Source organism: Dreissena polymorpha, chromosome 13 (genome assembly GCF_020536995.1).
Source record: "Dreissena polymorpha isolate Duluth1 chromosome 13, UMN_Dpol_1.0, whole genome shotgun sequence".
NCBI classification, from domain to species: Eukaryota; Metazoa; Mollusca; class Bivalvia; order Myida; family Dreissenidae; genus Dreissena; species Dreissena polymorpha.
In genome coordinates, this window is record NC_068367.1 from 3571914 (window position 1) to 3599686 (window position 27773).

Below are 27773 nucleotides of genomic sequence, written 5' to 3' on the forward strand. Positions count from 1 at the left end.
TTTTCCATAGTCGTATTGGACCAAGAAAACTATCAGACAATAACTTACAAGCACACACAAGGCATTGTTGCTTGTCATCTTGGTCCAAGTTTCTCGTAAAATATGCAGAGCAACACTTTAATCCGTTTCCACTCTTAACGATTTATTTCATTAGCGAGAATTGTCTCCCTTCTGTTTACGTGTATTATAACTCAGTAGACTGATGTCAATATCCGTGCATTGAACTTGCAATATCATTTAGCACATATGTGTATGTTATTTGTGTATTAAGTGTTTTATCCTTTCGTTACACTTAGGTAATTTAAGTATTCAGCGTAATATCCATGTTGTGAAACTATGTGACGAAGTCAGCGTTCGATTCTCCGCCATTTTGTATCTATGGCCGTTTTTTGCCCGATTTAAGGCCGGTCTGAGGCCGTTTCTTGGCCGGTGGCCGATTTATGGCCGCGGCCAATTTTCGGCCAGTTTTCGATCACATTTCGGCCAGTTTTCGGCCACATTTCGGCCAAACTTCGAACGTTTTGTTGATTTTCTAGTCAGTCTTGATTTTTCTTGTGGGGGAAAAGCATTAACATCAGCTTGCTCCCGATAAGTGTAAATAACTAATCCATATTGTGAATTAATCCGAACAATTACTAAAGAAAACACTTTTACGTGAACATATTTCCATTATTGTGACTTTTTACAGAATATTTGTCAACTTATCACGGAACTTTAGAGTATTTTTTCCTGACGAAGTATTTTTACTACATGTACATTTGAATACGTTCAACTGTGTAAGCTTTGTATACGTCATCACTTGTGACGCGAATGCTGAGGCTATTCTAAACTATGTGCATTTTAACGGTGGTGGAATAAAATGAGTTACTTGGAGACATTGTTTATTTTGATATAAACTCATTGTTGCCTAACTTTAATACGCTACCAATACCTAGAGCTAGGCCCCAACAATATGTTTGGCAAGTTAGACTTGTTTGAAACAGACAGCTTTCCTAAGCAGCAAGCATGTTGTTGCTGAATCATAATTTGGTTGAACACATTTCTATTTTTGTGACTTTGACATGAAAAATCGTGTAGTCTCTGTCTGCTATTAAATCACGCTAAGTTGTATGGTCTAATAAGCGGACAGGGTAAATCGCAGCTCTTGTTATAGATAATAAATAGTTTAATAACATTACTTAAATTAGCATTAAATTAATGTTGGAATTTGGAATACGGTATATAAACCTCTTTGATCCGTGTACTGTCATCTGTACCAACAGGTTCCAGATTAGGAATTTTCGTGTTGAACTTTTGTTTAAGCTTTAAAAAATGATGGTATTTGAACATTACTACAATCTTGTTTTCCTCTTTCTAATAGTGTATACTGACAGATATGTTACAGAAAGCAACACAATACCATTCAATACAAAAAAGCACCTTTATTATTTTTGAAAGCTTTTCAATACAGCAAAAAACAAAATATTTATATTCATCAACCACACAATATACAACACAGACTTATAATTTCTCTTAAAGTTCATAAAAATGCAAAACCATGTAATTGATCAACAAGCTTACAACCTGCATAAACAATATTTAAGACATCGTTATTTGACACTACATGTATGTTATTAAATTAGGAATGCACTATAAATTCTATTATTGATAAAATTCTTTACAAATGCAAATTGCACGATAATCTTCATAAGCTTAATTAAAGATGTTCAGACTTAATTTTACCCAAGTTACATGTAACATACTGATATGTACCTTTAGCTTTGTCAACTATTAGTATTGCACTTGAGATCACTGTAACAGGAAGGTAAATGTGTTTTAAACTACCAACAGGTTAAACAGAGTCTACAAAATGAAGTATATTCGGACTTTTAAGTCTGTCAATTGTTCAATTTGCTTATGTTATGTGTTAATGGAAGACTAATAAGAACACACTGAAAAGGGACAAACAACCATACAATAAACAACAATTATTTAAATAAAATATAATTCAGCTAAAGCACCCTGCTGGCAAAAACAAATTGAGATTGTCTATCATTTTGACAAGCATTATTATACAAATTCAAGCATAAATCAATTTTGTTAAAAAAATATTATTTTTTTAAACATTAATATTTGTCAGTGACCAGAAACGTAGAATAATACCATTGGGTAATTTTTTATGTTTGCCTTGTACATATTTACACCATGTGAAATGACATTAATTATGAAAAGATTTGTTCTTATATACATGTACTTTTAGGTTTGATGTTATATACACAAATAAGAAAGTATGTTTATTGTGAAATAAAACTGCATACTTAGGTTTGTGTAAAATATAACCTAATAAAAGAATGAAGGTGTGCAACTTCAAATGATGGGTTAAGATGCTTGTAAAGTTTCAGCTATTTAGCAGCAACATTTTTAGAGTTATGGGCAACACAAATTAACAAACTTATTTTTTTGCATTAAATGGGGCCACAACTCCAATTTTGACAAAAAAATCCAAAGCAAAGTATGGAGGCAAACCAGTTTACATGAAAAATAACATGTTTCAGCCCTCTAGCATCAATACTTTTTAAGTAACATGCAACACAAATGAAAAAAAAGGAAACTTTCATACAAACATTGGGCCAAAACTTAAGTTCTGTCAAAAACTTGTGAACCTTAATCAAGAGCAGTGCAAGTTAATTGCTGTTTAATGTGTTTGTAAAGTTTCAGCCATTAGTGGCTATTCTTTGTAAGTTACACAAGAGAGACAAAAATCTGCTTAAAAGGGTCCGTAACTCTTGTAATGTCAAAAATATCCAAACCTAAATATGGAGGAGCACAAGTTCACATGTAAGTTGATGTTTGCTTAGTTATCCCTTATTATAGAATTATGGAAAAGGGCAAAGGATGGACAGACTAATGGACAAGGTCAAGGGATTGACAGGGGCAAGGGATGAACATAAATATGGACAAGGGCAATGGATTGACAAGGGCAAGGGATGAACATAATTATGGACAAGGGCAAGGGATGGACATAATTATGGACAAGGGAAAGGGATGGACAGAATTAGGTCAATCTATATGCCCCTCCTTGATGAAGTATGGGGAATAAGTATTTAATTAACATCTTGTTCAACAAGATGCTTTTCAAGCTATACAGAAAAATATTGCATTCCCTATTCAAAATAAAATGATTACAAAAACACATTTGTACAACTTCATGATTAGGCAAATCCATATATTCACTAATTAACATATTGCCATTAAATACCAGTCATGGTCTGATTTTGAAAAATATCTTTATTAACCTGTCCTAAAAAAAATGTTTATTACATTCGGGCAAAATGTCAATAAAATGTATTGGGGCTTGTGCTTATTGCTACCACGGAGATCCATTCAAACATAAATGTCATGTAAAGTTCTGTTAAACTTTTATTTTAATGCCACAGTAACTGTTAAGCAAATGAGAAAATACATGAGCCACTGGAAAAACCAAGTTTCATGCATGTGACAACTATTTTCTACAAATAATTCCATAATAGCGGAAAGTGTTGTCACTGCTCAGCCTATCAAACTGCACAAGCTAATCTTGGACAATACTTTTATGCTTACCGGTATGTATTAAGCCTGGCTTTCCCAGAGCACGACTACAATTGATCTATAGGAAATCAGAGAAACACAAGTTGTGGTGATCTATAGGAAATCAGAGAAACACAAATTGTGGTGATCTATAGGAAATCAGAGAAACACAAATTGTGGTGATCTATAGGAAATCAGAGAAACACAAATTGTGGTGATCTATAGGAAATCAGAGAAACACAAATTATGGCATGTTAAGATTTGTGAATAACAAAATGCCCTTACAGTGTTTGTTGAATACATTTGCAGCTTAACTTGTACAACTAGGAATGTGTTACAGACACTGATGCTTCACTGATGCTAACACATCCTGTACACAAACAAATCAACTTTAATGTTCTACAGGAAAAATATACAATAAGGCCAAAACTGGTTACAGTCAAAATTATTTCTTTATTATCATCTACACATTCAAAGGTAAATGTTTGAGCGAGATCCAACAAGTAATTAAACAACTTGAAAAGACGAAATTTTGGGACTATTTTATATTCCATAGTAGAAAAATGTACAAAAAGCCATAATTCTGCCTAACTGTTTGCAACCACCATTTCCTTTCTTTACAATCATCTACACATGAACTTCATTGAACTTTGAAAGTTTTAGCACCATGCATCCAGTAATTGAAGCTTAAGGCAACTATATATTCTATGTAAAAAATACAAAAGCCCATAACTGTGCTAAAAATCATTGCTTACAAAATCCTTTATTGAAGATCTGCATCTATACATAAAGGTCATTTAACTTTGAATGTTTTAGCAAGATCAATCCAGAAGTTGAAGAGGTCTTTAAAATACAAGATTCGGGACCAAGTGACAAACAAACAGACTCACAGAGATAAACAAGGGACAAAATTGTCACAAAACCAGGTTTTCATTGTGAAAAAAAAATCTGATAAAGGGAGAAAACTCAAACTGAACTTTTGAAATGAACAAACAAAATTAACCCCCTTTGTAATTTTTTTTTCTTTTAAATCTATTTTTAGTCGTGGCGACCTTGACATTGGAGATATTGACGTGATTCTTTCGTGCGACACACCGTCCCATGATGGTGAACAAATGTGCCAAATGATTTTAAAATCTCACAATGAATGACATAGTTATGGCCAGGACAAGCTCTTTTATGGCCATTTTTGACCTTTGAACTCAAAGTGTGACCTTGAACTTGGAGATATCGACGTAATTATTTCGCGCGACACACCGTCCAATGATGGTGAACAAATGTGCCAAATGATTTTAAAATCTGACAATGAACGACATAGTTATGGCCCGGACAAGCTTGTTCCGCCCGCCCGCCAGCCAGCCCGCCAGCCAGCCAGCCAGCCCGCCCGCATTTGCCAATCTAATAACCAGTTTTTTCCTTCGGAAAACCTGGTTAAAAACATGCAAAAGGTTTATGCTACCAAAATTAGCTCATAGTCTGTCCATGCATTTTTTGTACATAATACATGATGCAATCCTAATACTGATAGGCAAGAATGGTTAATATGTATATTATGTACCTACACATAATCTTTTATAGACACTGATGGTACATGTTTGTTTTTCTCATCATCATATGTATATGTCTACATATAATACTAGATTAAGACATATATACTATGAGATGTTGTTGTTTAAAACTGTACGTTTTCTTAGGTTATTGCATATTCATGGATTTCATAAGAAATAATTTTTATCAAACCTCATAACATTTGTTTGTTAGATGTTTCACCATTTTCAACAGCATTTCAGTCCTTTAACCAATTACCACTTAGATACGTGTTTTCACACATTTGTAGTCCCTCAGAAAGTCAAATTTAATTAAAGAACGTTCTTACTAGATTTAAATTTTAAAGGCTTCATTTCCAACCCTTAGATACTGATGAGTAGCAAACAGAATAAAACCTGAACAGACTGCGAATTACTCGCAGGCTGTTCTGGTTTTATGCTGTTTGCACATTGCCATTTTCACTTGGCCTCTGAGTGGGAAACAACGCAAAGAGGCAGTAAGTATAGCCAAGTCTTTTTCAGCAGCCATGATCGGGACTATACATGACAGGTTTGTAGACAACGATGATGCAGCTATACTGACTGCCCTGAGCAACATCTTCAACCCCACAGTCAGGAAGGATGACAAGGTAAGTGATGTTGAGGTAGCAGCTGAATACCTATGTAGTTTAGGTTTTGAGAGTTGCAGGGAAGACCTATCCTTGTTTCTTGGCTACCTGCACTCTCTAGTAGACTCTGGTAATCGAACCATTAGGGGGTCAAGAGATGCAGCCAACATAGCCATGAAGAAGCAGAAGCGGTCGGTGGGTTTTTATTAGCCCCAGTGTCCACGGTCGATTGTGAGAGAGGCTTCAGCAAGCACATCATCAAGACATGCCTGAGAAGTAAGTTGTCAGTTTCGACCCTTGACAAGTTAATGAGGATATCTCTTGCTAGCAGAGCAGCTCAGGACTTCCCTCTTGACCAGGCATTTAAGAAATGGGCTGGGGCATACAGAAGAATTTTAAATCATTGAGTGTTCAAAATCTTTAACCATGTGTGGAAATGTGTGTACAAATTACTGTTAATTTAAATTGAGATGTTTGTCGTTCAGATGTGTATCATTTTTTTCCCTTTCAGTTTATGTGCATCTTATTAGCCAAATGACCAAATGTAACTGTTAAACAATTAAATATACATGTTTTATTTTCTGAAATGTAACTGTAAACAATTAAATTGAGAGGCTTTATTTACTGATGTTTGAATTTTTTCCCTTCCAGATGATGTACATTTGTGTGATTGTATGTTTAAATAAATTTTTATAAAAAATGTATGCAGCATACTGTTCCATTGATGTTAACATTATTAGATAAAATTGGTTATATGTGCAATCATGTGCAAACCAATGTTTTTATGTATAAATAAAGCGAATTAAGACTCTGAATAACTGACAGTTTTCGCGCCGCGAAAAAGTGGCGACAACTATTTTTGGGCCAGTGGAACCCCTGCGAAAGGGTTTTAATAATGGTCAGTTCAGCTGGGCTAGCTTGTTGTCCAGTACTAAGTGCACATACTTATGCCAGTAATTGACAACTGCCCTGCTTAAATCATAGGTAGGGGGAGAATGGCCACAAACATAAGTTCATGACCAATTCCATTACAATTTGTGTGGCTCAGTCTTGAACTGAACTTGCTATAAATGAATGAGAACAAAAGTAATCAGACGGGTGTGTTCCCCAGCTATTGGTTGCAATTCCACAAACAGACCATCAGATTCAAAATGGAAGATTCAATATATAAACAAACACAAACTAAGATCGATAGCACCACAAAAATAAGAACTGTTCAAAGACAGCATGCGTGACGTTTCTTCCCTTTTGGATGTTTGTTTTCTGTCAGTCATCTTATATTATGACCACAAAGACACATTTGGAATTGAATATCTGTAGTAGTTATATAGTATACTGTATATAACATTAAATATTTTGCCCAACTAATGTTGCTGCATTTAATTAACATTATAAACAAGGACTGTTAATAAGCTACCTTCACATAAAATTTCAGCCAATATCTTCCCCCAGAAAGCAGTTATTGAAAGGACACCATTTTTCTATTTTTAGGAGCAGTGACCTTGACTGGCTAAAAATGCAATCTCAAACTAAGACGGAACATGAGATTCCCACAAACAAAATTAAAGCACAAAACCTCTATCTAAACTCAAGTTGAGTGGAAACTGTTTTTTCTATTTTTTGGGTACAGTGGCATTGATCCTACTGACCCGGAATGCAATCCTTCGCTAGATCAGTGTATGAGCTATCTATGCACAGCATTTCACCACAATATGTGTCTTGTTCTGAAAAAACTGGGCTTAATGCATGTGCGTAAAGGGTCGTCCCAGATTAGCCTTTGCAGTCGACACAGGCTAATCAGGGACAACACTTTCCGCTTTTATGGTATTTATAGTTTCAACAAAGTCCCTCCTTACCGAAAATCAAGTTTAGGCGGAAAGTGTCGTCCCTGATTAGCCTGTGTTGACTGCACAGGCTAATCTGGGACGACACTTTACGCACATGCATTATGCCCAGTTTTCTCAGAACAAGACACATATCTTCAACCTAACTTAAATTCTTAAAAGCAAACTTTGTATACATTGCAAGCAACAATGAATTTGACTGACTCAAATGGCTCCAAATCAAATTCCATGAGATGTTCTCATGTCAGATAGAGATGAGAGTTGTTGCATGCAAACGTATACCTATATTGTTGAAGTTAAAAAAGGAGAATAATCCTCAAATGTACTTCAGAGTTATAAGCCTAAGCCTGTGACCTCACATGATCGTCCCCAAAACATGTGTGATGTTTCAATGTAATAACTGAAGTAGTTACTGAGAAATATACTTGTTGCACACAAACCTTTACTTACATTTCGTCTTGCATGCAAAACCTAAGCAAGACTCTTTTAAGTACAAACAGGGGCATAGGCCTGCTGAAAAGCTGGTCACAGTTACAGGTCTGTGAAAAGGAATGTTCAAAAAGACACTGAACACAAAAACTGGGAGTAACAAAAATGCATAGCATTGAGAGCATTAAATTAAACAATCACACCTTTTTGTAACTACATATTTTTGCCTTGAATAGGAATAATTAACTTCTTTTCTTAATGTCAACAAGTAACATATCCTCAGCCACTGGGTCAGCTGGTTCAGGGTCCATATTAGCCTGGTTTAAAGATTGTAGGGGTAAACTGAGGCCACCAGGGAGGTCACCTTGCAGTGACTCCGCTCGACCCCGATCCAGTGACTTCGACCCTTGAACGGCCATCAACCTCGATTTTGAGATATCCGTTTGGTTAAAGATCAGCAGGGCCAAGTGATGTTGACTCGCAAGACCTTCCAAGTTCCGTGTGATGCATTGTTGGTATTTTTGGGTTGTGACTCTGGGGTCACAGGTCAAGTTCATCCATTTCAGTTTCAGATTTGGCTCAACAGCTCGGAAAACATGGATGTTCTTGTAGTTGAGAAACATATTGAAAATGTCCCCTGATTTTGATCCTGAGGGCAGCAACAGCTTTCTTACTGTTTGGTAATCAGACATATAGAAACTTGCATGTTGCGTTGATCTTGGACTGAATACACCTAGCTTTTGACCGACCTCCACTGAAGACGGCAATGGTTTCTTATTGTAAATAAGATTAGGCTTGTGTTGCCAAAACCCCATAGGGAAAAACACCTGCATTCCCTTGATTGTATTCATTCGAACACGATTAAAGTAGGAATTGGTGATTTCAGTGGACATCTCCATGTTAACAGTGGTCATAAGAATCAGAGAATCCGTTTTGAATTCAGGGAGCAACGAGTCCATGACATCAATATCGGACACAACGTTTTCCAAAGCTTTCCATGTCAATTTACCCTGCGTATCAAACTTCTTGCTGAAATCACTGACAAGTGCCTTGGGACGACCAAACAGGTCCTTTGTGCGGGTTTCACCAGCTGCTAAATTTGGGTACAGCAACGCTATGATAAGCCTCACGTCTTCTTTGTTCTGTAGACATGACCTAGCATATGAATCTATGAAAACACCAAACAGTCCCACTTCATCAGGGAGCAAGGGAAGTATTACATTCACCATCATATTTTCTGTCACATACGGCATAGGGACAAGCTCAACTTTCCCGAGTGGTCGAATGATGAGAACTCGTTTCACAGTTTCTGCATTCTGATGATTTCTGTCTGTCAGCTGTAAATCCAGCACGTATTCCATACCCCTGGTCGGGTCAAAGCGACGGTACCCGTTGAGTATTCGCTGGAGCTCATATCGTGAATAGTATTTCTCACTCAAGCTGTCCATGGTGAACTTTTTGATATCTGCGATATCCAATCTGTCAGCACCTGTAGAGAAATATACATGAAATAAACAAATTGAAATCACAGTAACTAAAATCCAAGTCATGGAAACGCCAAAAATTAATGAAAAAAAGAAAATAATAGAAGAAAGAAAAAATCCAAACCATGGAAAACAAGAGGGCCATGATGGCCCTGTATCGCTCCACTGCTGAAAAAAGGCTATTCAAATATTCTCTGCATGTGCAAATACTTAAATATAGGCCCTATTTAAGCACATGTACTCTTTTGTGACCCCCTGGGCTCGGTCAAATCTAACCCCAGGGGCATAATTTGAGCAAACTTTGTAGAGGACTACTATATCTCACTACATGTACATACAAAATATGGTAGCCCTAGGTCCTAGAGTTAAGGACAAGAATATAATTAAAAAATTCACAAAATAAGCAAGATATAAGCGTATATAATGTTCAATTTTGTGACCCGCGGGTCAGGGTCAAATTTGACCCAAAGGGCATAATTTGAACAAACTTGGTAGAGGACTATAAGATGTTACTGCATACCAAATTTGGAAGCCATAGTCTGAATGGTTTTCAACAACAAGATTTTTAAAGATTTCACAAAATAGGCGCTTTATAAGCGTTTATTCAATTTTGTGACCCCCCAGGGCAGGGTCAACGTTGACCCCAGAGGCATTATTTGAACAAATTTGGTAGAGATTTATTAGATGTCACTACATACCAAATTTGGTAGCCCTAGGCCAAATGGTTATGGACAAGAAGATTTTTAAAGTTTTCACAAAATAGGCCCCATATAAGCGTATGTTCAGTTTTGTGACCCCCGGGCAGGGTCAAATTTGACCCCAGGGGCATAATTTGAACAAACTTGGTAGAGAACTGTTAGATGTCACTACATACTAAATTTGGTAGCCCTATGCCTTATGGTTAAGGACAAGAGAATTTTTTAAGTTTTCACAAAATAGGCACTATAAAAGCATATAATCGATTTTGTGGCCCCCAGGGCAGGGTCAAATTTGACTCCTGGGGCATAATTTGAACAAATTAAGTGGAGGACTATACAATGTCACTACATACCAAATTGTGTAGCCCTAGGCCCAATGGTTATGGACAAGATTTTTTTTTAAGTTTTCACAAAAAAGGCAATATATAAGCATATGTTCAATTTTTTGACCTCAAGGGCAGGTTCAAATTTGACCCCAGGGATAAAATTTGAACAAATTTGGTAGAGGACAATAAGATGTCACTACATACCAAATTTGATAGCCCTAGGCTGGATGGTTATGGACAGAAAGATTTTTGAAGTTGTGATTTTGTGATACCCTGGGGCAGGGTCAAATTTGACCCCAGGGGCATAATTTGAACAAACTTGGTAGAGAACATTAAGATTTCACTTCATACCAAATTTGGTAGCCATAGGCCCAATGTTAATGGACAAGAAGATTTTTAAAGTTTTCATAAAAAAGGCCTTATATAAGCGTATGTTCAATTTTGTGACCCTCGGGGCAGGGTCAAATTTGACCCCAGGGGCATAAATTGAACAAACTTGGTAGAGAACTATAAGATGTCACTACATACCAAATTTGGTAGCCCTAGACCCAATGGTTATGGAAAAGAAGGTTTTAAAGTTTTCACAAAATAAGCCCTTTATAATATATATTCAATTTTGTGACCCTTCGGGCAGTTTCAAATTTGACCCCAGGGGCATAATTTGAACAAACAAAGAAGAGAACTATTACATGTCACTGCATACCAAATTTGGTAGCCCTATGCCATACGGTTATGGTCAAGAAGATTTTTGAAAGTTTTCCCACAATAGGCCTTATATAAGCATATGTTCAATTTTGTGACCCCCGGGGCAGGGTCAAACTTGACCCCAGAGGCATAATTTGAACAAACTTGGTAGAGGACTATAAGATGTCACTACATACCAAATTTGGTAGGCTTACCGCCAATGTTTATGGACAAGAAGATTTTGAAAGTTTTCAAAAAATAAGACCTTTATAAGCATATATTAAAATTTGTGACCCCCATGGCAGTTTCAAATTTGACCCCAGGGGCATAATTTGAACAAACTAAGAAGAGAACTATTACATGTCACTACATACCAAATTTGGTAGCTCTATGACATACAGTTATGGACAAGATATATTTAAAAAGTTTTTACAAAATAGACCTTATAAAAGCATATGTTCAATTTTGTGACCCTCGGGGCAGGGTCAACTTGACGCCAGGGGCATAATTTGAAAAAACTTGGTAGAGGACTATAAGATGTCACTACATACCAAATTTGGTAGCCCTAGGCCCAATGGTTATGGACAGAAAGATTTGAAAAGTTTTCACAAAATAGACCCTATATAAGCATATGTTCAATTTTGTGACCCTGGGGCAGGGTCAAATTTGACCCCAGGGGTATAATTTGAAAGGACTATAAGATGTCTCTACATACTAAATTTATTAGCCCTAGGCCCAATGGTTATGGACAAGTAGATTTTGAAAGTTTTCACAAAATAGGCCTTTTATAAGCATATGTTCAATTTTGTGACCCCCGGGGCAGGGTCAAATTTGACACAGGGGCATAATTTGAAGAAATTTGGTAGAGGACTATTAGATGTCTCTACATACCAAATTTGATAGACCTAGGCCCAATGGTAATGGACGAGAAAATTTTGAAAGTTTTCACAAAATAGGCCTTATATATGCATTTGTTCAATTTTGTGACCCCCGTGGCAGGGTCAAATTTGACCCCAGGGGCATAATTTGAAGAAATTTGGTAGAGGACTATTAGATGTCTCTACATACCAAATTTGATAGACCTAGGCCCAATGGTTAGGGACGTGTAGATTTTGAAAATTTTCACAAAATAGGCCTTATTTAAGCATATGTTCAATTTTGTGACCCCCGGGGCAGGGTCAAATTTGACCCCAGGGGCATAATTTGAAAAAATTTGGTACAGGACTATTAGATGTCTCTACATACCAAATTTGATAGACCTAGGCCCAATGGTTATGGACGAGAAGATTTTGAAAGTTTTCACAAAATAGGCCTTATATAAGCATATGTTCAATTTTGTGACCCCCTGGGCAGGGTCAAATTTGACCCCAGGGGAATAATTTGAAAAAATTTGGTAGAGGACTATTAGATGTCTCTACATACCAATTTTGAAAGCCCTAGGCCCAATGGTTATTGACGAGAAGATTTTGAAAGTTTTCAGAAAATAGACCTTATATAAGCATATGTTCAATTTTGTGACCCACGGGGCAGGGTCAAATTTGACCCCAGGAGCATAATTTGAAGAAATTTGGTAGAGGACTATTAGATGTCTCTACATACCAAATTTGATAGCCCTAGGCCCAATGATTATGGACGAGAAGATTTTGAAAGTTTTCACAAAATAGGCCTTAAATAAGCAAATTTTCATTTTTGTGACCCCCAGGGCAGGGTCAAATTTGACCCCAGGGGCATAATTTGAAGAAATTTGATAGAGGACTATAAGATGTCTCTACATACCAAATTTGATAGACCTAGGCCCAATGGTTAGGAACGAGAAGATTTTGAAAGTTTTCACAAAATAGGCCTTATATAAGCATATGTTCAATTTTGTGACCCCCGGGGCAGGGTCAAATTTGACCCTGGGAGCATAATTTGAATAAATTTGGTAGAGAACTATTAGATGACTCTACATACCAAATTTGATAGCCCTGGGCCAAATGGTTACGGACGAGAAGATTTTGAAAGTTTTCACTAAATAGGCCTTATATAAGCTTATGTTCAATTTTGTGACCCTCGGGGCAGGGTCAAATTTGACCCCAGGAGCATAATTTGAAGAAATTTGGTAGAGGACTATTAGATGTCTCTACATACCAAATTTGATAGCCCTAGACCCAATGATTATGGACGAGAAGATTTTGAAAGTTTTCACAAAATAGGCCTTAAATAAGCAAATTTTCATTTTTGTGACCCCCAGGGCAGGGTCAAATTTGACCACAGGGGCATAATTTGAACAAATTTGAAAGAGGTTCACCCCAGGAACATTCCTGTGAAATTTTATCAGAATTGGACCAGTAGTTTAGGAGAAGAAGATGTTTAAAGGAAAAGTTAACGCACGGACGCACGACGGACACAGGACCATGACATAAGCCTTGCTGGCCTCTGGCCAGTGGAGCTAAAAACAAAAACGATATCACAGAAACAAACAAATTGAAATCACACAAACAACCAAAAGAAATCATAGAAATCATACGGCAGAAAGATGTCCAATAATGTTTTTCCCAGGCTCTAAAGGTTAAATAGCTTAATTTAAGTTTGTTTGCTTACATATTTATCTGCTTTAGACCCTTATCATTAATCAAGGAGTATCCATGAATCAGACTGTTTGAGATAACACTGATAATATTTATGGGGGTTATTTACAAAATTCATTCAGGGGATAGCATTACCTTGCCCACCCACCCCCTCCTACTCCATTAAATTTTCATCATTGATCATATGAGTCTTGTTCTGAGAAAACTGGTCTTAATGCATGCGCGTAAAGTGTGGTTAGGCTTATCAGGGGCAACACTTTCCGCTTTTATGGTATTTTTCGTTTAAAGGAAGTCCGTTCTTACAGAAAATCTTGTTTAGGGGGAAAGTGTCGTCCCTGATTAGCCTCTGGGTACTGCACAGGCTAATCTGGGACAACACTTTACGCAAAGGCATTATGCCAAGTTTTCTCAGAATGTCAGAACGCCACACATATTTTCTGCAAAGATTTTGCCAAACTAAGCTGTATTTTTTCCAGATTTTATTATAAGAACAAGTTGATAACAAGGAAATCAGTTAAATGGACAATAACTGAATACAGTTTTTCTTACAGCGTTTTATTAGTAATTTCGATGAGTACAAAGATAATAAAGTTAATTAGTAGCCTCTGGAAATCAAAGCTTTATTGGCATAATGCCTTGATCACCATGTAAAGACTCTTGTCATCTGTTAGTGGACACACTACCTGTATGAAAGAGAAAACTGGCAATTTGCCATTGCACAGTCAGCTGACTTGCGAAATTTAAAGGCACACTTGTTCACAGTTTGGCCAAGTACATTCCTACAGTTTTATGTATTTATTTTGACAGATATGTTGTTGTTATTGTTTTCCTTTTAGTTTTTCTTTCTTTTGCTACATGCGTGTAAACAATTTTTTATATAAATAAATAAAATATAAATTATATACTCAGTAAATTAATAAATTGCCATACATGAAAAAAAGACTACCGTAGGTAAAATAACTCTAGCGATTTATAAAAATGAAAAACATATTGGTTATATAATGGATAATCATCCATCCAAATCTTTAAAATAATAAAGAACTTGAGATGCTTTTAATTTATGATTTGGAAATTTAGTTTATTACTTAAACAAGGGCTGTTTGTAAAATATGCATGCCCCCCATATGGGCGGTCCGTTGTACTGGCAGCCATTGTGTGAATACGACTTTTGTCACTGTGACCTTGACCTTTGACCTAGTGACCTGAAAATCAATAGGGGTCATCTGCGTGTCACTATCAATGTACCTATGAAGTGTCATGATCCTAGGCAAAAGCGTTCTTGAGTTATCATCCGAAAATCATTTTACTATTTCGGGTCACCATGACCTTGACCTTTGACCTTGTGACCTCAAAATCAATAGGGGTGATCTGCAAGTCATGATCAATCTACCTATGAAGTTTCATGATCCTAGGCATATGCGTTCTTGAGTTATCATCCGAAAATCATTTTACTATTTGGGGTCACCGTGACCTTGACCTTTGACCTAGTGACCTAAAAATCAATAGGGGCCATCTGCGAGTCATGATCAATCTACCTATAAAGTTTCATGATCCTAGGCATATGCGTTCTTGAATTATCATCCGAAAATCATTTTACTATTTGGGGTCACCGTGACCTTGACCTTTGACCTAGTAACCTCAAAATCAATAGGGGTCTTCTGCCAGTCATGATCAATGTTCCTATGAAGTTTCATGATCCTAGGCCTAAGCGTTCTTGTTGTAATAACCAGAAACCATTTTACTATTTCGGGTCACCGTGACCTTTACCTTTGACCTAATGACCTCAAAATCAATAGGGGTCATCTGCGAGTCATGATCAATCTACCCATGAAGTTTCATGATCCTAGGCGTATGCGTTCTTGAGTTATCATCAGGAAACCATTTTACTATTTCGGGTCACCGTGACCTTGACCTTTGACCTAGTGACCTCAAAATTAATAGGGGTCATCTGCAAGTCATGATCAATGTACCTATGAAGTTTCATGATCCTAGGCCCAAGCGTTCTTGAGTTATCGTCTGACAACCACCTGGTTGACGGACGGACCGACCGACCTACCGACAGACCGACCGACATGAGCAAAGCAGTATACCCCCTCTACTTCGAAGGGGGGCATAATTATGTTTATAATATATTGTAATGCACTCATAGCAAATGTAAAGAGGAAGCAAAATAAGATTTCACTTTTTCTAAGTTTTATGAAGATTAGACAAAAACAGACTCCTAGTGTGTTAAAATGACTTCGTTTAATTCGACTTTGATTTTGACCCAACGTGGACCCAGTTTCAAACTGGGCCCATATATCATTGGGAAAAATGTTCTTATCATGTTTCATGAAGAACAGGTAAACATTGTGACCTCCAGATTGTCCACAAGTTAAATGTTGATGAGGAAAGGCAGGCAACAAAGAGTGGAACAAATGTTATCACCCAAGCTCATCAAGAGCAGGTTATTGCTTCTTAACCCTTTCAGTGCGGGAACCGAATTTTGAAGGCCTTTGCAAACAGTTTGGATCCAGATGAGACGCCACAGAATGTGGCATCTCATCAGGATCCAAACTGTTTGCTATTCTGATAATATTCTTTGAAAAAAATCGAAGAAAATGCTAATTTTAGAAATTCAGCAGACGACATTTTAGCAGACGACAAATTTCCCAGCATGCAAAGGGTTAAGCTAAACCCTTTACCACATAGATACGTATTTGTACTCATTTGTAGCGCCTTAAAAGAAAGTTTAATTAAAAACCTTTCTTACTTGATTCAAGTTTTAAAGGCCACATTAATTTTCCAACCTAAGATACTGATGAGCAGCACACAGCATAAAACCTGAACAAACTGAGTTACTTGAATGCTGTTCTGATTTTATACTGTTTGCACATGGCTTTTTTCACTTTGCTTATGAGTGGAAAAGGGTCAAATATGAAAATCTGTAAATAAGTCCTTTAAAGGAATTACCAAAGAGTTCTTGAAAAAAGGACCAATGTCTCACAAAGTATTGGCATGTGTGGAGGTGTACCTGTGATTTCCTTGATGTTGGTGAGCTCATTGTCCAGGTAGAGATGGGTCTCAGTGAAGTAGGTCCACTGCAGCACGGAGAAACGGTTCAATGGCTTGTAGGATGGCTGCACCCCTGAAAGGCAACACACAGGATCAGTAAAGGAGCATATTTTTTTGAAAGACTATTGGTCCTGATGTCCGCCAATTGCACTCCTGTTTTTATCAGAATAGTGCATCAAAAAATTGTGCATGTATGGAAATGTGTATGATTATGTTTAACTTTAACCATTCGAGTTTTAACACCTAAAACATCCATAAGGTTATCTTATTATTTTTTAAAGTGATTTTTAATAATAAAAAAAAAGATATTCGAAAATAAGGTTTTTGAAAATGTCATTTGTGTATCCAAATTGTTCATATCTACAAAATATTGTATTGCCATATTTTTTTATATAAGAGTTTATATATAAACTTAACAGTTTTGTTAGATTGAACATCAATGACCTTTAATACCAAATATGTAATGCCTGTTTTAAGACCTTTGGTAAAATAACAGTTGAAATGTTTTGTAACTTGCTATGATGTTATTGTCAGTAAGTTCACAGAAGAAACTGATAGGTGTGTGGGGCATAAACTATCCTTATAAACTACTAAAAAACAATGAAAATCATTTAATTATAATATGATTATAGGTGCTACCTAATTTACGGGCAAAAGCTTTTTAAGTTTTTTTGATAACCATGTATTTTTAATAAATATATGGACATGATTGTGTTCAAAATATTATTATTGTTGCAATTACTAAGTAATGCATCTTAAAAAATCAACCTTAAAACGAGTTACATGTTCCTAGCTTAAAGATCTAGCATCTTATATTTTTTTTGTTTTCTAGCCAAAGGCATTTAAAGCTGGTTCGGTGGCTGTGGTATAATGGATGGGGTGTCTGCTAACTGGCTTAGTCACTGGGAGGTCTCTGTAAAGATCCCTTAAGTGGGAGCATTCTTTAGATAACCCTAAAGTCATATGATGGCGTACCATTTGGGTTGAAAGTCAAGAAGACCTACTAGGTAAAAAGAGAAATGTACGTCGAAGTACAACAATTGTATGTCGACATAACAAATATAAAATACACTTCAAAGTATATGTTTGTACGTCAAAGTACAATTTGTACTTCAACATACATGTTTGTACTTCGACGTACACATTTTCTGAACAGTTAATCAAAATACTTGTCTATTGAGCAGCTTTTCCATCAGATTTATTCATAATAAATGTTTAAAATCTCTTTTTTAATTAAGGACAAAAAGAATAAAAATATCAGAATGGCAAAAAAAAAACACACACATAAGTTTCAAGTATTTAATGCATTGAAAAAGATTATATACAAATTTGAAGAAGATTCAATTGTTACCTTTTTAAAATTAAAATTATTCAGCATATTGTGAGTATTTATTCATGCCGGGCGGAGTATCACGACCGTCCAGCACATTACTGTGTAGCAAATTCCCCAACGGTAACCAAACAGTTACCAAATATTAACGGGATAAATAATGTAAAATAACCTCCCCATTGGTCGTATTTTGTAATAACCATAACTTGCATAAGTCAGAGGTTACTTTTGCCACGCCAGGTCAATAAATACGCACAATATCTATGAGTAAGCGGTCGATAATAACACAATTTGGTATAAATAATAGTAATAATAATGTTCAATGCCAAATATCTCTAAAAGCAACAGATGTAAGGTGTCTTCTGATTGGCTAACACTCAAGTGTCAGTGAAAATTGTACGTGGAAGTACATTTCTCGTTCTACCTAGTAGGTCTTGTAGACTTTCGACGTCATGATACGTCATACATGTATAGACACTAAGTACTGGTCCTACCTCAGAAACAGTTTGTTTCATCAAATGTCTCAATTCAACTTGACAGCTTGCTAAAGCAGTTGCATTTAGCATACAGTACACTGATTTAACATAATCAAAATCATGTGATGTGTCAAATCAATTTTGATTGACAAATTTGACAGGATTTTTTTAAATCCAATAAGTTTTAGACTGTCAAATAACACACACAACCTATTGAAAGCCATACCTGGAGCTTTCGTCTGTATACCACTGAAGAATGATTTCTACTGGTGGGAAGCGTCAACACCGCTAATTGTTTTCTTATTTATTATCAATGTAAAACTATGTGTAACAGCATAACAACATACTTGTTTCGCAATTAAAATATTCAATAAATAAAGGTATCTGGCAGGTTTCTTATTTTCTTTCGCAAACTATTGTTGAATAGTTTAAATTTTGTCGCCACAAAAAAACTAGCCATTTTGTAGCAATTCTTAAATCACAGTCTAAACTGCATACACTTAGCTCTATAGTTACAATTTGAATGCAAATATTAGAATGCATCATGTTATATCATCCTCATTTTTTTTATTTATACATTCAAATAACACATAACACAGTACATATATAAAAAGGTATGTGGTATTGTGTGGAGATACAAAACACTTCACATCATTTTTTTGCACATAAAATAATAGTTACAAAATAAGTAGTACTAAAACACTGTCATCAACCTACAGTACACAAATATTTACGTATATGAAATTACAAAGTGTTGTTATTATATTTCCTTTTACGAAATTAACAATGCTGGTTTTGTACTAGCCATAAAACATTTAGCATGGATTAGCAAGTAACCACCAATTGATTAATTACACAATATAAAGGAAATCATATTAATTGCATTATGCATTTACTAAACAAGCTACTTGCTACTGTTTTGAATTACACTATCTTACTAATATGATCACAACAGGTACTTAGTGCTTTTACATACTTGTGGTAAGTTTTGTATTACTAGTTTGACATTTATTGGCAGACACTTGTCGATATACAGACTAAATTTGCATGGGAACTTTCATATTTTTTCAGCATAATTGCCTTCAAATTGTTAATTTAACAACCCTTTGACATTGTTTGCACATCTGATCTTATTATACCATAGCTGATTTTTGTTTATAGATAGACAGATATAGACTTTTCAAAGTTCTATAAAAGTTCACACATGTTCCATCCAAGTAAACCAACAGAACCAATAAAGATCACCACAGATAATAACTGTGTGTATAGCTTGGAAACTTTGATAGTTCAGGAATCCCTCCTTTGTTGATTTCTGTAAACCAAAACTGTCAGTTTTCCTGGATATAATGGCTTGCGTGATGCCCAGCTTTTGCCTTGGCAGAACGGCTTCTAAAGACGGAAAACCAACAAATATCTTAAAATCAGATCAATAATGCAGACAATTTATAAATGTCTTGTTTTTTGTTGACTTTGAATCTGGAAGATTTTTTATGTAAAATTGTGGTACAAAAATCCAAAGGTATTGGATTTTGTGGTTTTAGGCCTAAACTTATTATAGTGATATGTAACCTTTCCGGATATCAGTAAAGTGCGAGCAGACGAGGTGTAAACACGTTAAAAATTAGAGCTAAAAGACTAAAAAGTAAGATCGGAATATCTTTAAATTTTGTGAATAAATGTGTTTCTAATGGATAACAAGGACAACTTACCAGAATATTGCTCATGATCACATATACAACTTCTTTCTGTGAGCGAATGAAAAATACGTCACGAATTCTGACAAATAATCAGTAGGGTGTCGTAATTGATATACTGCGATAATACTGGAAGAATAGAGATGCCAACTATAATGTTTAAAACAAATCATTTTTTAACAAGCGTTTGTGATTTGTCAGGATAATAATAACAATAAGATTTGAAAAGATCAAAGCAAATAAATTCGACAGAAATCTGAGATTCGGCAATATATTTAAGACGGGTTATGTTCACGTAAATTGTGTTTGGTAAAGACTGTCACTTTATGTAGTGAACCAGTCTTTGGCTTATACCCACTGAAGATTAGTATTCAGGGGAGATAATTGAGTAATGACTTAATTCTGGAACGGTTGCGAAGAAAACAAACAATGCGAGAATATTTAGTGCGATTGGCTACACAATTATGATGTCATTGATATAATTTTTCCTGAGGTATGTATTTACATGTGATTTAGCATATGTCAAAGTGTTTGTTATTTGTTCAAGGTCATTTTTTTTAGACACATCAATATGTGGTATTCTTATGTAATTTTATGTCTAAATTTACATATGTATAAACAGTCAACGCCCACTTCGCGGGCTTTTGCCCGTATAAAACAAATGAGGTAATTCATGTATTTCAGGGCTTACTCTGCCATTCGCCAAATTAGCCAATGGCTACAAATTGATCTATTTGGCTAAAGAAAATTCTATTTGGCTACTACTTTTTCTTCATCAAAACTTAAAAATAGCCAAAAATAGAAGAATTTTGCCAAAGCAAGGCAACTTTGGCTAAAGACATTTTTGATCCAGGGGAAGCCCTGTATTTCCTACTATATATTAAAAAAAACCCAGCTTAAATGCATTCATTGAGCAAAAAACATGCTGTTACATGAAATATTGAATGTATCAGGATTATTTCCAGTGTTTCCCTACCCAGTGGCCAGGTGAGACTGCCACGCCCCCCTGGTGACTGTCCACTCAGCTGGACAATGTCCCTCTCCAGGGTCTGTATTGCTGACCGGGTCTCATTGAGATCCACATAGCACATGTATCTGTAATGGTGGAACAGCATGTTAAGGAAAAAAGGCACTCTGCAAGACGTAAGCAAAAAACATTCACAATGGAGTCATTAGAGACAAACTGCTATATGTCTTCGTCTACAAAAGGGGGCATAAAATCTGTGCAGCCAATGCTAGCCAATAGTTAAATTGGACAAAGAATTATTGCCAAACTCAGTCAAGAAGGTGTTCCCATGCTTTTTCAACATTTTAACATAGTACCTATTATTTGAACCCTCATGATGCAGTTTAAGTCTTAAAAGAAGCATCACTAATTCAAATTTACTGATCAACTTCCATAAAGACTGGGAGATAAATGTGACTTTTTAAAAGCAAACAGATTTTTGCTGAGGACAGACGAAAGTCAAAGTCCATGCAAGTTCACCATAGGGCATAGGCATGCCAAGATAAAAAAGTATACTTTATACGTGTATTATAAAACTTCTGCCTACAAATAGGTAAAATACTATCAATCTAAGACAAATTGATCTACCCAAGGATTCACCTGTGCAGTTTGTAGTGTGCGATGTCATCAGGCATTGGATAGAAAGTGAGGGAGGCGTTGAATGCTGGGTCATCACGGAGACGGTCTATGTCAGCATCATAGTCAAAATCCTCCAGGTGGAAATAGGCCAGTGATTGATCCTTCACACCCACAATTTAAAGACTTATCATGCAAAGGTTTTATTTTACAAGAAATTTTAGTTCAGGATCACTCCAATGATTAAACTGGCATCCCATGGGATTTCTGAACATTGTGCATAACTGGGAAACCATTTAGTCAACTTATTTGATAAAGCTTTACTGCATTCACGTTTTACAGCAATGTCAAGTGTCAATTAAGTATACCGTATAATCAACACCCCTTTGTGAAAAAAACGGATTAATCTTGATTACAAAACAGACAAAGTATGTACATGTATGTATGCATGGATAACGTTGGATTATAATGCCTCATGCCAACGAAAATTCAGTCTTAATTTTGTTTAAACCTTAGACATAATTATTAGTTAGGATCTTAAATTCGTCAATCGGTCCACTGACAAAATAGACGAAAATTAATGCCTGACAAACAATAATGGTTTCACAGTATTTGCTTAAAATCAAATGATTATTCTATGAATCCCTTCATTTGAGCCTCATTCTGACAATTACAGGCTTAATGCATGTGTCACAGACTCACAGTGTTGTCCCATATAAGCCCTTGCAGCCTATTCAGGGTTGAAACTTACTGCCTAAACGGAATTTTCTCTCAAAAGAGACTTTCTTCAAGTATAATACAATTAAGCCCAAAGTTTCCTCCCTGAATAGCTGTTGCAGACTGTCCCTTTTTCCCAGGGCATTGAACAAATGTATTTACCCCTCCTTTTTGTGCACAGTTTCTCTGGGTAGTCTGGTGTACACATCTTCCCAGGGTGACACTGGGGTTGTCTGGGTGAACGTCTCCAAGGCATGAGTCTACGCGCGAGAGAACCTGGGATATCACAGACTGAAACAGATAAAATAGCCATCAGTCAAAATTGATGGTAGTCACCACTCTAAATTGATGGCTAAGCCTCAAGAAAAACTGAAATCCCTCTGCTGGCTATGCTTTTAAATGCAGCAGAAGCACGTTAAATATGAGCCAAGAGATCATTACAACAACTATTTCCTGATCAAGTTTCAATCAAATTACCCCAGTAAGCGAAAAAGGGGCTGCTAGTGTTAAAAAGCTATTTCTTTAGTCATTGGAATGTACCATAATTCCTCTTAGTTTTCAGACACCCCCTTTTTAGCAAAAATAATTATTTTTTGTGTGACTATATTTTAGGACATACAGTTCTTCGTCCATAAAAAATGACTCCAATTTTGCGGACAGTATATTTTACAGCACTATTTTACCAGATTTCTGCCCTGTTTTTCACTTATCTGGCATAATCTGGGACCCTTCAATCATGGAGTTTTAAAACCAGATTAAGGTCATAAAACCTGGCATATTAATGCCCTGAGGGCAATGGACCACTACAATTGCGTTATTGGGTACATTACCATGTATACTGGTAATAAACAATGGTTTCTCCCAACAGCATTTAAATGATATTGTTTTCAGGAAGCAGATTGAATATATATTAAGTTGGTTTTGTTTAGATTAGTAAAAAACAAGGGACAAAATTGTCACAAAACGGTTTTCAAATTGAAAAAAAAAGTATGATAAAGGGAGACAACTCAAAATGTGCATTGTTACTGGTTGTTACCCCCCTTGTTTCAAAATCAATCTATTTTTAATCGTGATGACCTTGACCTTGAAGATATTGACGTAATTCTTTCGCGCGACACACCGTCCAATGATGGTGAACAAGTGTGCCAAATGATTTTAAAATCTCACAATGAATTACATAGTTATGGCCCAGACAAGCTCATTCATGGCCATTTTTGACAAGTGTGACCTTGACCTTGGAGATATCGATGTGGTGAACAAATGTGCCAAATGATTTTAAAATCTCACAATGAACGTCAAAGTTATGGCCCGGACAAGCTTGTTCTGCCCGCCTGCCGACATTCGCCAATCTAATAACCAGTATTTTCCTTCGGAAAACCTGGTTAAAAAGGACAACACAATTTAATTCTTGCACATGTATATATTGGTTTTATATATTTCAATATAATAATTGAAAACAAACATACATTATATTTCTCTAAATTTTCGAACATTTCGTATTTTTTAAATATTTTTTTATCTCAATTTTTGGACAAAAAACAAAGAATTATTTGTAAGTGTCAGAAAACTTATAATACTTATGGTAAGCAAAATGCTCGTTCATCTCAGTGGCAAATTTTTATAATTGGAGAAGAAGCAGTTTCAATTGACGTCTCTGAACATTTTCAACTCGACCAAGATATCAATGAGATGCTTGTTTAGACCAAGTTCTATGTTGCTTAAAACCTATTTTTTTGCTGAACATAATTTTTTTAAATTGTATTCCAGGTTGAGTATGCAGTCACTTTTGATAACTTTATTTGATCATATTTACTAAATCGACCATTTATTTTCTGATATTTCAAGATCGGGTCTGTCAGGCAAACACATTTCATAAGGATGGTCTCTTGTTATCCATGTTCCCACCTGTAAGACACACATGATTGTTTCTTATATAATAAATCTTTGTCGGACAGTGCATGCATGACACTAAAATTCTGAATTAAAAACTGACAGATTTAGCAATCTCTGAGAAAAGTAGGAAAATGCTCACAGTTGAAACCTTACCTGTGATAGCAACACACCTCCTTCAAGTGAACAAAACTTTCTTTCCATTGCTGGTACTCCCATGTAAACGTCATCTCTCACGCTAATATGCTCAACCAGGTTTATATACTTGTCCGCTCGCAAATAGGTTCTGTCTGACAGGAAAAGGTAAAAGTCATAATTTTCAGCATAATGTTCTTTGATGTATTTTAAGACATGCAGTGGCAGCATTTCATTATGACTGTCACTGAAGGCAACTGTTGGTAATCCTGTCGGTATGACTTTTGGTTTTTCAATTGTAAAGAAGATTGCTTTTGTCACATGATTGGTAAGTGTTTTATCAAGAGCAACTCCCAATTTATCGATTGAGTAAGCACTGGTAAAAACAGCAACAAACAGTTTTTCTCTTATTCCAAGCTCAGTTGTAATAAAACGAGGTCTAGCAACTTTCGGTCTAGCTGCACTTGCATCAACGTGTGTAATATTAGGTATAGTCTTTACAATCCTTGCTTCAAAGTCATCATTCCCTGTAAGAGCTTTGTGTGACTCCCCATGGGAGGCAGATTTTACATTTGCTGACTGTAAGTGTAGAGTGCAACCTTCTTCCAAGAAAGGCGCAAACATCATGTGAATAGTTATACCCAGACACAACCCAATCACGATTGGCAGAACATGAGGTCGAAAACAAACAGCACGCTGTGCTGGAAAACCCAAAACAAGCATGAATAGGTCCCAACCCTTCTGCAAAATTGAAATCATTCTGGTGGGAAATTGTGTCCAAGTTACTAACTTAGACTCTAAGAAATGTTAATTCAAACTTTTAATACTAAAACATTCACATCTGCAGCTGGAATCCCCCAAATCGCAGAACATTCAGATGACAACTTAAAACACAGTGTATGGTTCAGTTGAGCCAAGTAGTTTGTAAACAAGAGCTCAAGACAAACCGAACGTCTGAAGACAAAGTCAAAATGCTAAATCTATCGATTGAGAAACATGAAGAAACAAAACATGAAGTTCTAAACAGTAAGTCGCGTGTTTCAAAATTCGTCAACGTAACATCCTCAAATTGTGGAATTATGAATACAGCGCAGTTTCAAAAAATTTAGAAGTTTAAGAGTAATAAAATGACAATTCCATCTTTGGTACCCGACCCATTGTTGGATTGTTTATAATTGCAGTCATAACGGACCACAATTAAATCGGCTCCTAGAAAAACCGGGTTGTAGACTGGCAGAAAAAAACATATTGCGTTGCGAACATTTATAACCAAAATTATTAGGTACATGGAGCCTATACGTGTTGTTGTTATAGCGGAATAAGGATATATAACTTGAAACAGTTTGTAGTGTTATTCGTGACGGCGACGGGCGACACGAATTACCTAAATCTACCCAAATCTAACCAAATCTTCCCAAATTGATCCAAATCTACCCAAATCTACATAAATCTTAGTAAAAATAATTATTTTACATCATGTTTGTGTGATGAGCACTATTGTTTTGTTTAATGCTTTATCTTTACGCGTGACAATATTTTATTTCCAAATAAAATTACTTGTAATAAATATAGGTTACACACCACTTACAAATTGATTTCTGTTCTGGCCACTAGGACCCAATATCCGATACCCAATATATTTTGGTCATAAATGTTGTCGTTGTAGTATATGTTACCGTCCTGAAGATTTGTTTCACATTTTAAATCTACACAAAATTTATACAAATAATTATTTTACATCACGTTTGTGAGATGGGCACTATTGTTTTTTTTTAATTTTTCATCTTTACTCGGCACGATAAGTAATTTTCCACATGCAGGTGGTTAGTGTGTTTCTATGATACCTTGTTACATATATATTTAATTTTTATTTTTAGAAAAGTTAATTGTTCGTTATAATTTGATTAATTATCATTCAAAATGATGTTTTCACTCATTAATATCATAGCCACACGCTATCCACCTGTGTAATTCCCCAATAAACATCAACTATAGGTTACACACCACTTCGCTAATTGATTTCTGTTCGGGCTACCCAATAAATTGTGGTCATACATGTTATAGCTGTAGTATAAGTTATTGTCCTTTAGATCAAACGTGTTTTACATTTTTATGTTTATTTGTTTTTTTTTGCCGTATTCAACAGTTTTAACAATCAACTCAAACTGCCTGCCCATTCAACTACCTTAATCTACCCAAATCTTACCAAATCTACACAAAATTGACCTTAATCTACGCAAAGCTTAAAAAAATCATGTTTGTGTGACGGGCACTTTTATTTCTAAATGCTTCATCTTAACTCGTGATGATATGTAATTTTCTAATAAGAAATTACTTGAATAAATATGGGTTACACGCCACGTACAAGTTGATTTATTTTCTGACTACTCTGCTATTGAATAAATTGTGGTCATGCATGATATCGTTGTAGTATATGTTATTGTCCTTTAGATCAAACTTCATGTACACTTTTTATAATATTTGTTTATTGCCATACTATCCAATTTCAAAAATCAACTCGAACTGCCTGCCTATTCAACTACCTAAATCTACCAAAATCCTCCAAAATCGCCCAAAATATACACACATCTTGTAAAAGTAATTAGTTTACATCATGTTTGTGTGATGGGAACTATTGTTTTTTTAATGCTTCATCGATCACAATTGATTCTCCCTCTGCCTTTCAAGGCATATGTCACTAATGAAATGTACGGTAAGGGCTTGGGACCTTCTAGCTTTTATATAAGCAAAACACAAAATAATTAATCACTGTGTTATGTTCAATAAAGGCTAGGCAGCATTAAGATGTGTTTTTTTCATTGTTACTTTCACAGTTGATATTTATAGTCCAAAGCACAGAACCGGAAGATTAAGCTTCTTGTTGTACTGTCTCCGGAACTCCCCTGCCTGCTCAGCCTCCAGCTTCCTCTTCCTGTAGTGCTTTGCAGAGTACGTCAAGTAAGGTTCTGCTGGGACTGAAATCGACTGAAAGTCAGTGCCAGGTCAGGGGCGGGAGCAGTCACAAATCGTACTAATGGTGCCGGCGCAACGGGCACAGGCACTTCTGGCTTGAACTTATCTGTTGGAATAATTCGTCTATTACAGGTGCGGTATGACAGCTTCTTGTTGTACTGTCTCCGGAACTCCCCTGACTGCTCA

At 35.9% G+C, this 27773-nt stretch overlaps 1 protein-coding gene across 1 annotated transcript; it reads right to left on the bottom strand.

Annotated features, from left to right (window-relative positions):
* Positions 1-1401: 1401 nt before the first annotated feature.
* On the bottom strand, positions 1402-25788 carry LOC127856379 (chondroitin sulfate glucuronyltransferase-like). The gene is made up of 6 exons (XM_052392524.1): positions 24636-25788; positions 22752-22880; positions 21897-22036; positions 21267-21385; positions 16750-16863; positions 1402-9463 (listed from the first exon to the last, which is right to left on the bottom strand). The coding sequence occupies exons 1-6, from the start codon at positions 25371-25373 to the stop codon at positions 8217-8219; spliced, it is 2487 nt and encodes an 828-aa protein (XP_052248484.1). The 5' UTR covers positions 25374-25788; the 3' UTR covers positions 1402-8216.
* Between the last annotated feature and the right edge of the window lie 1985 nt (positions 25789-27773).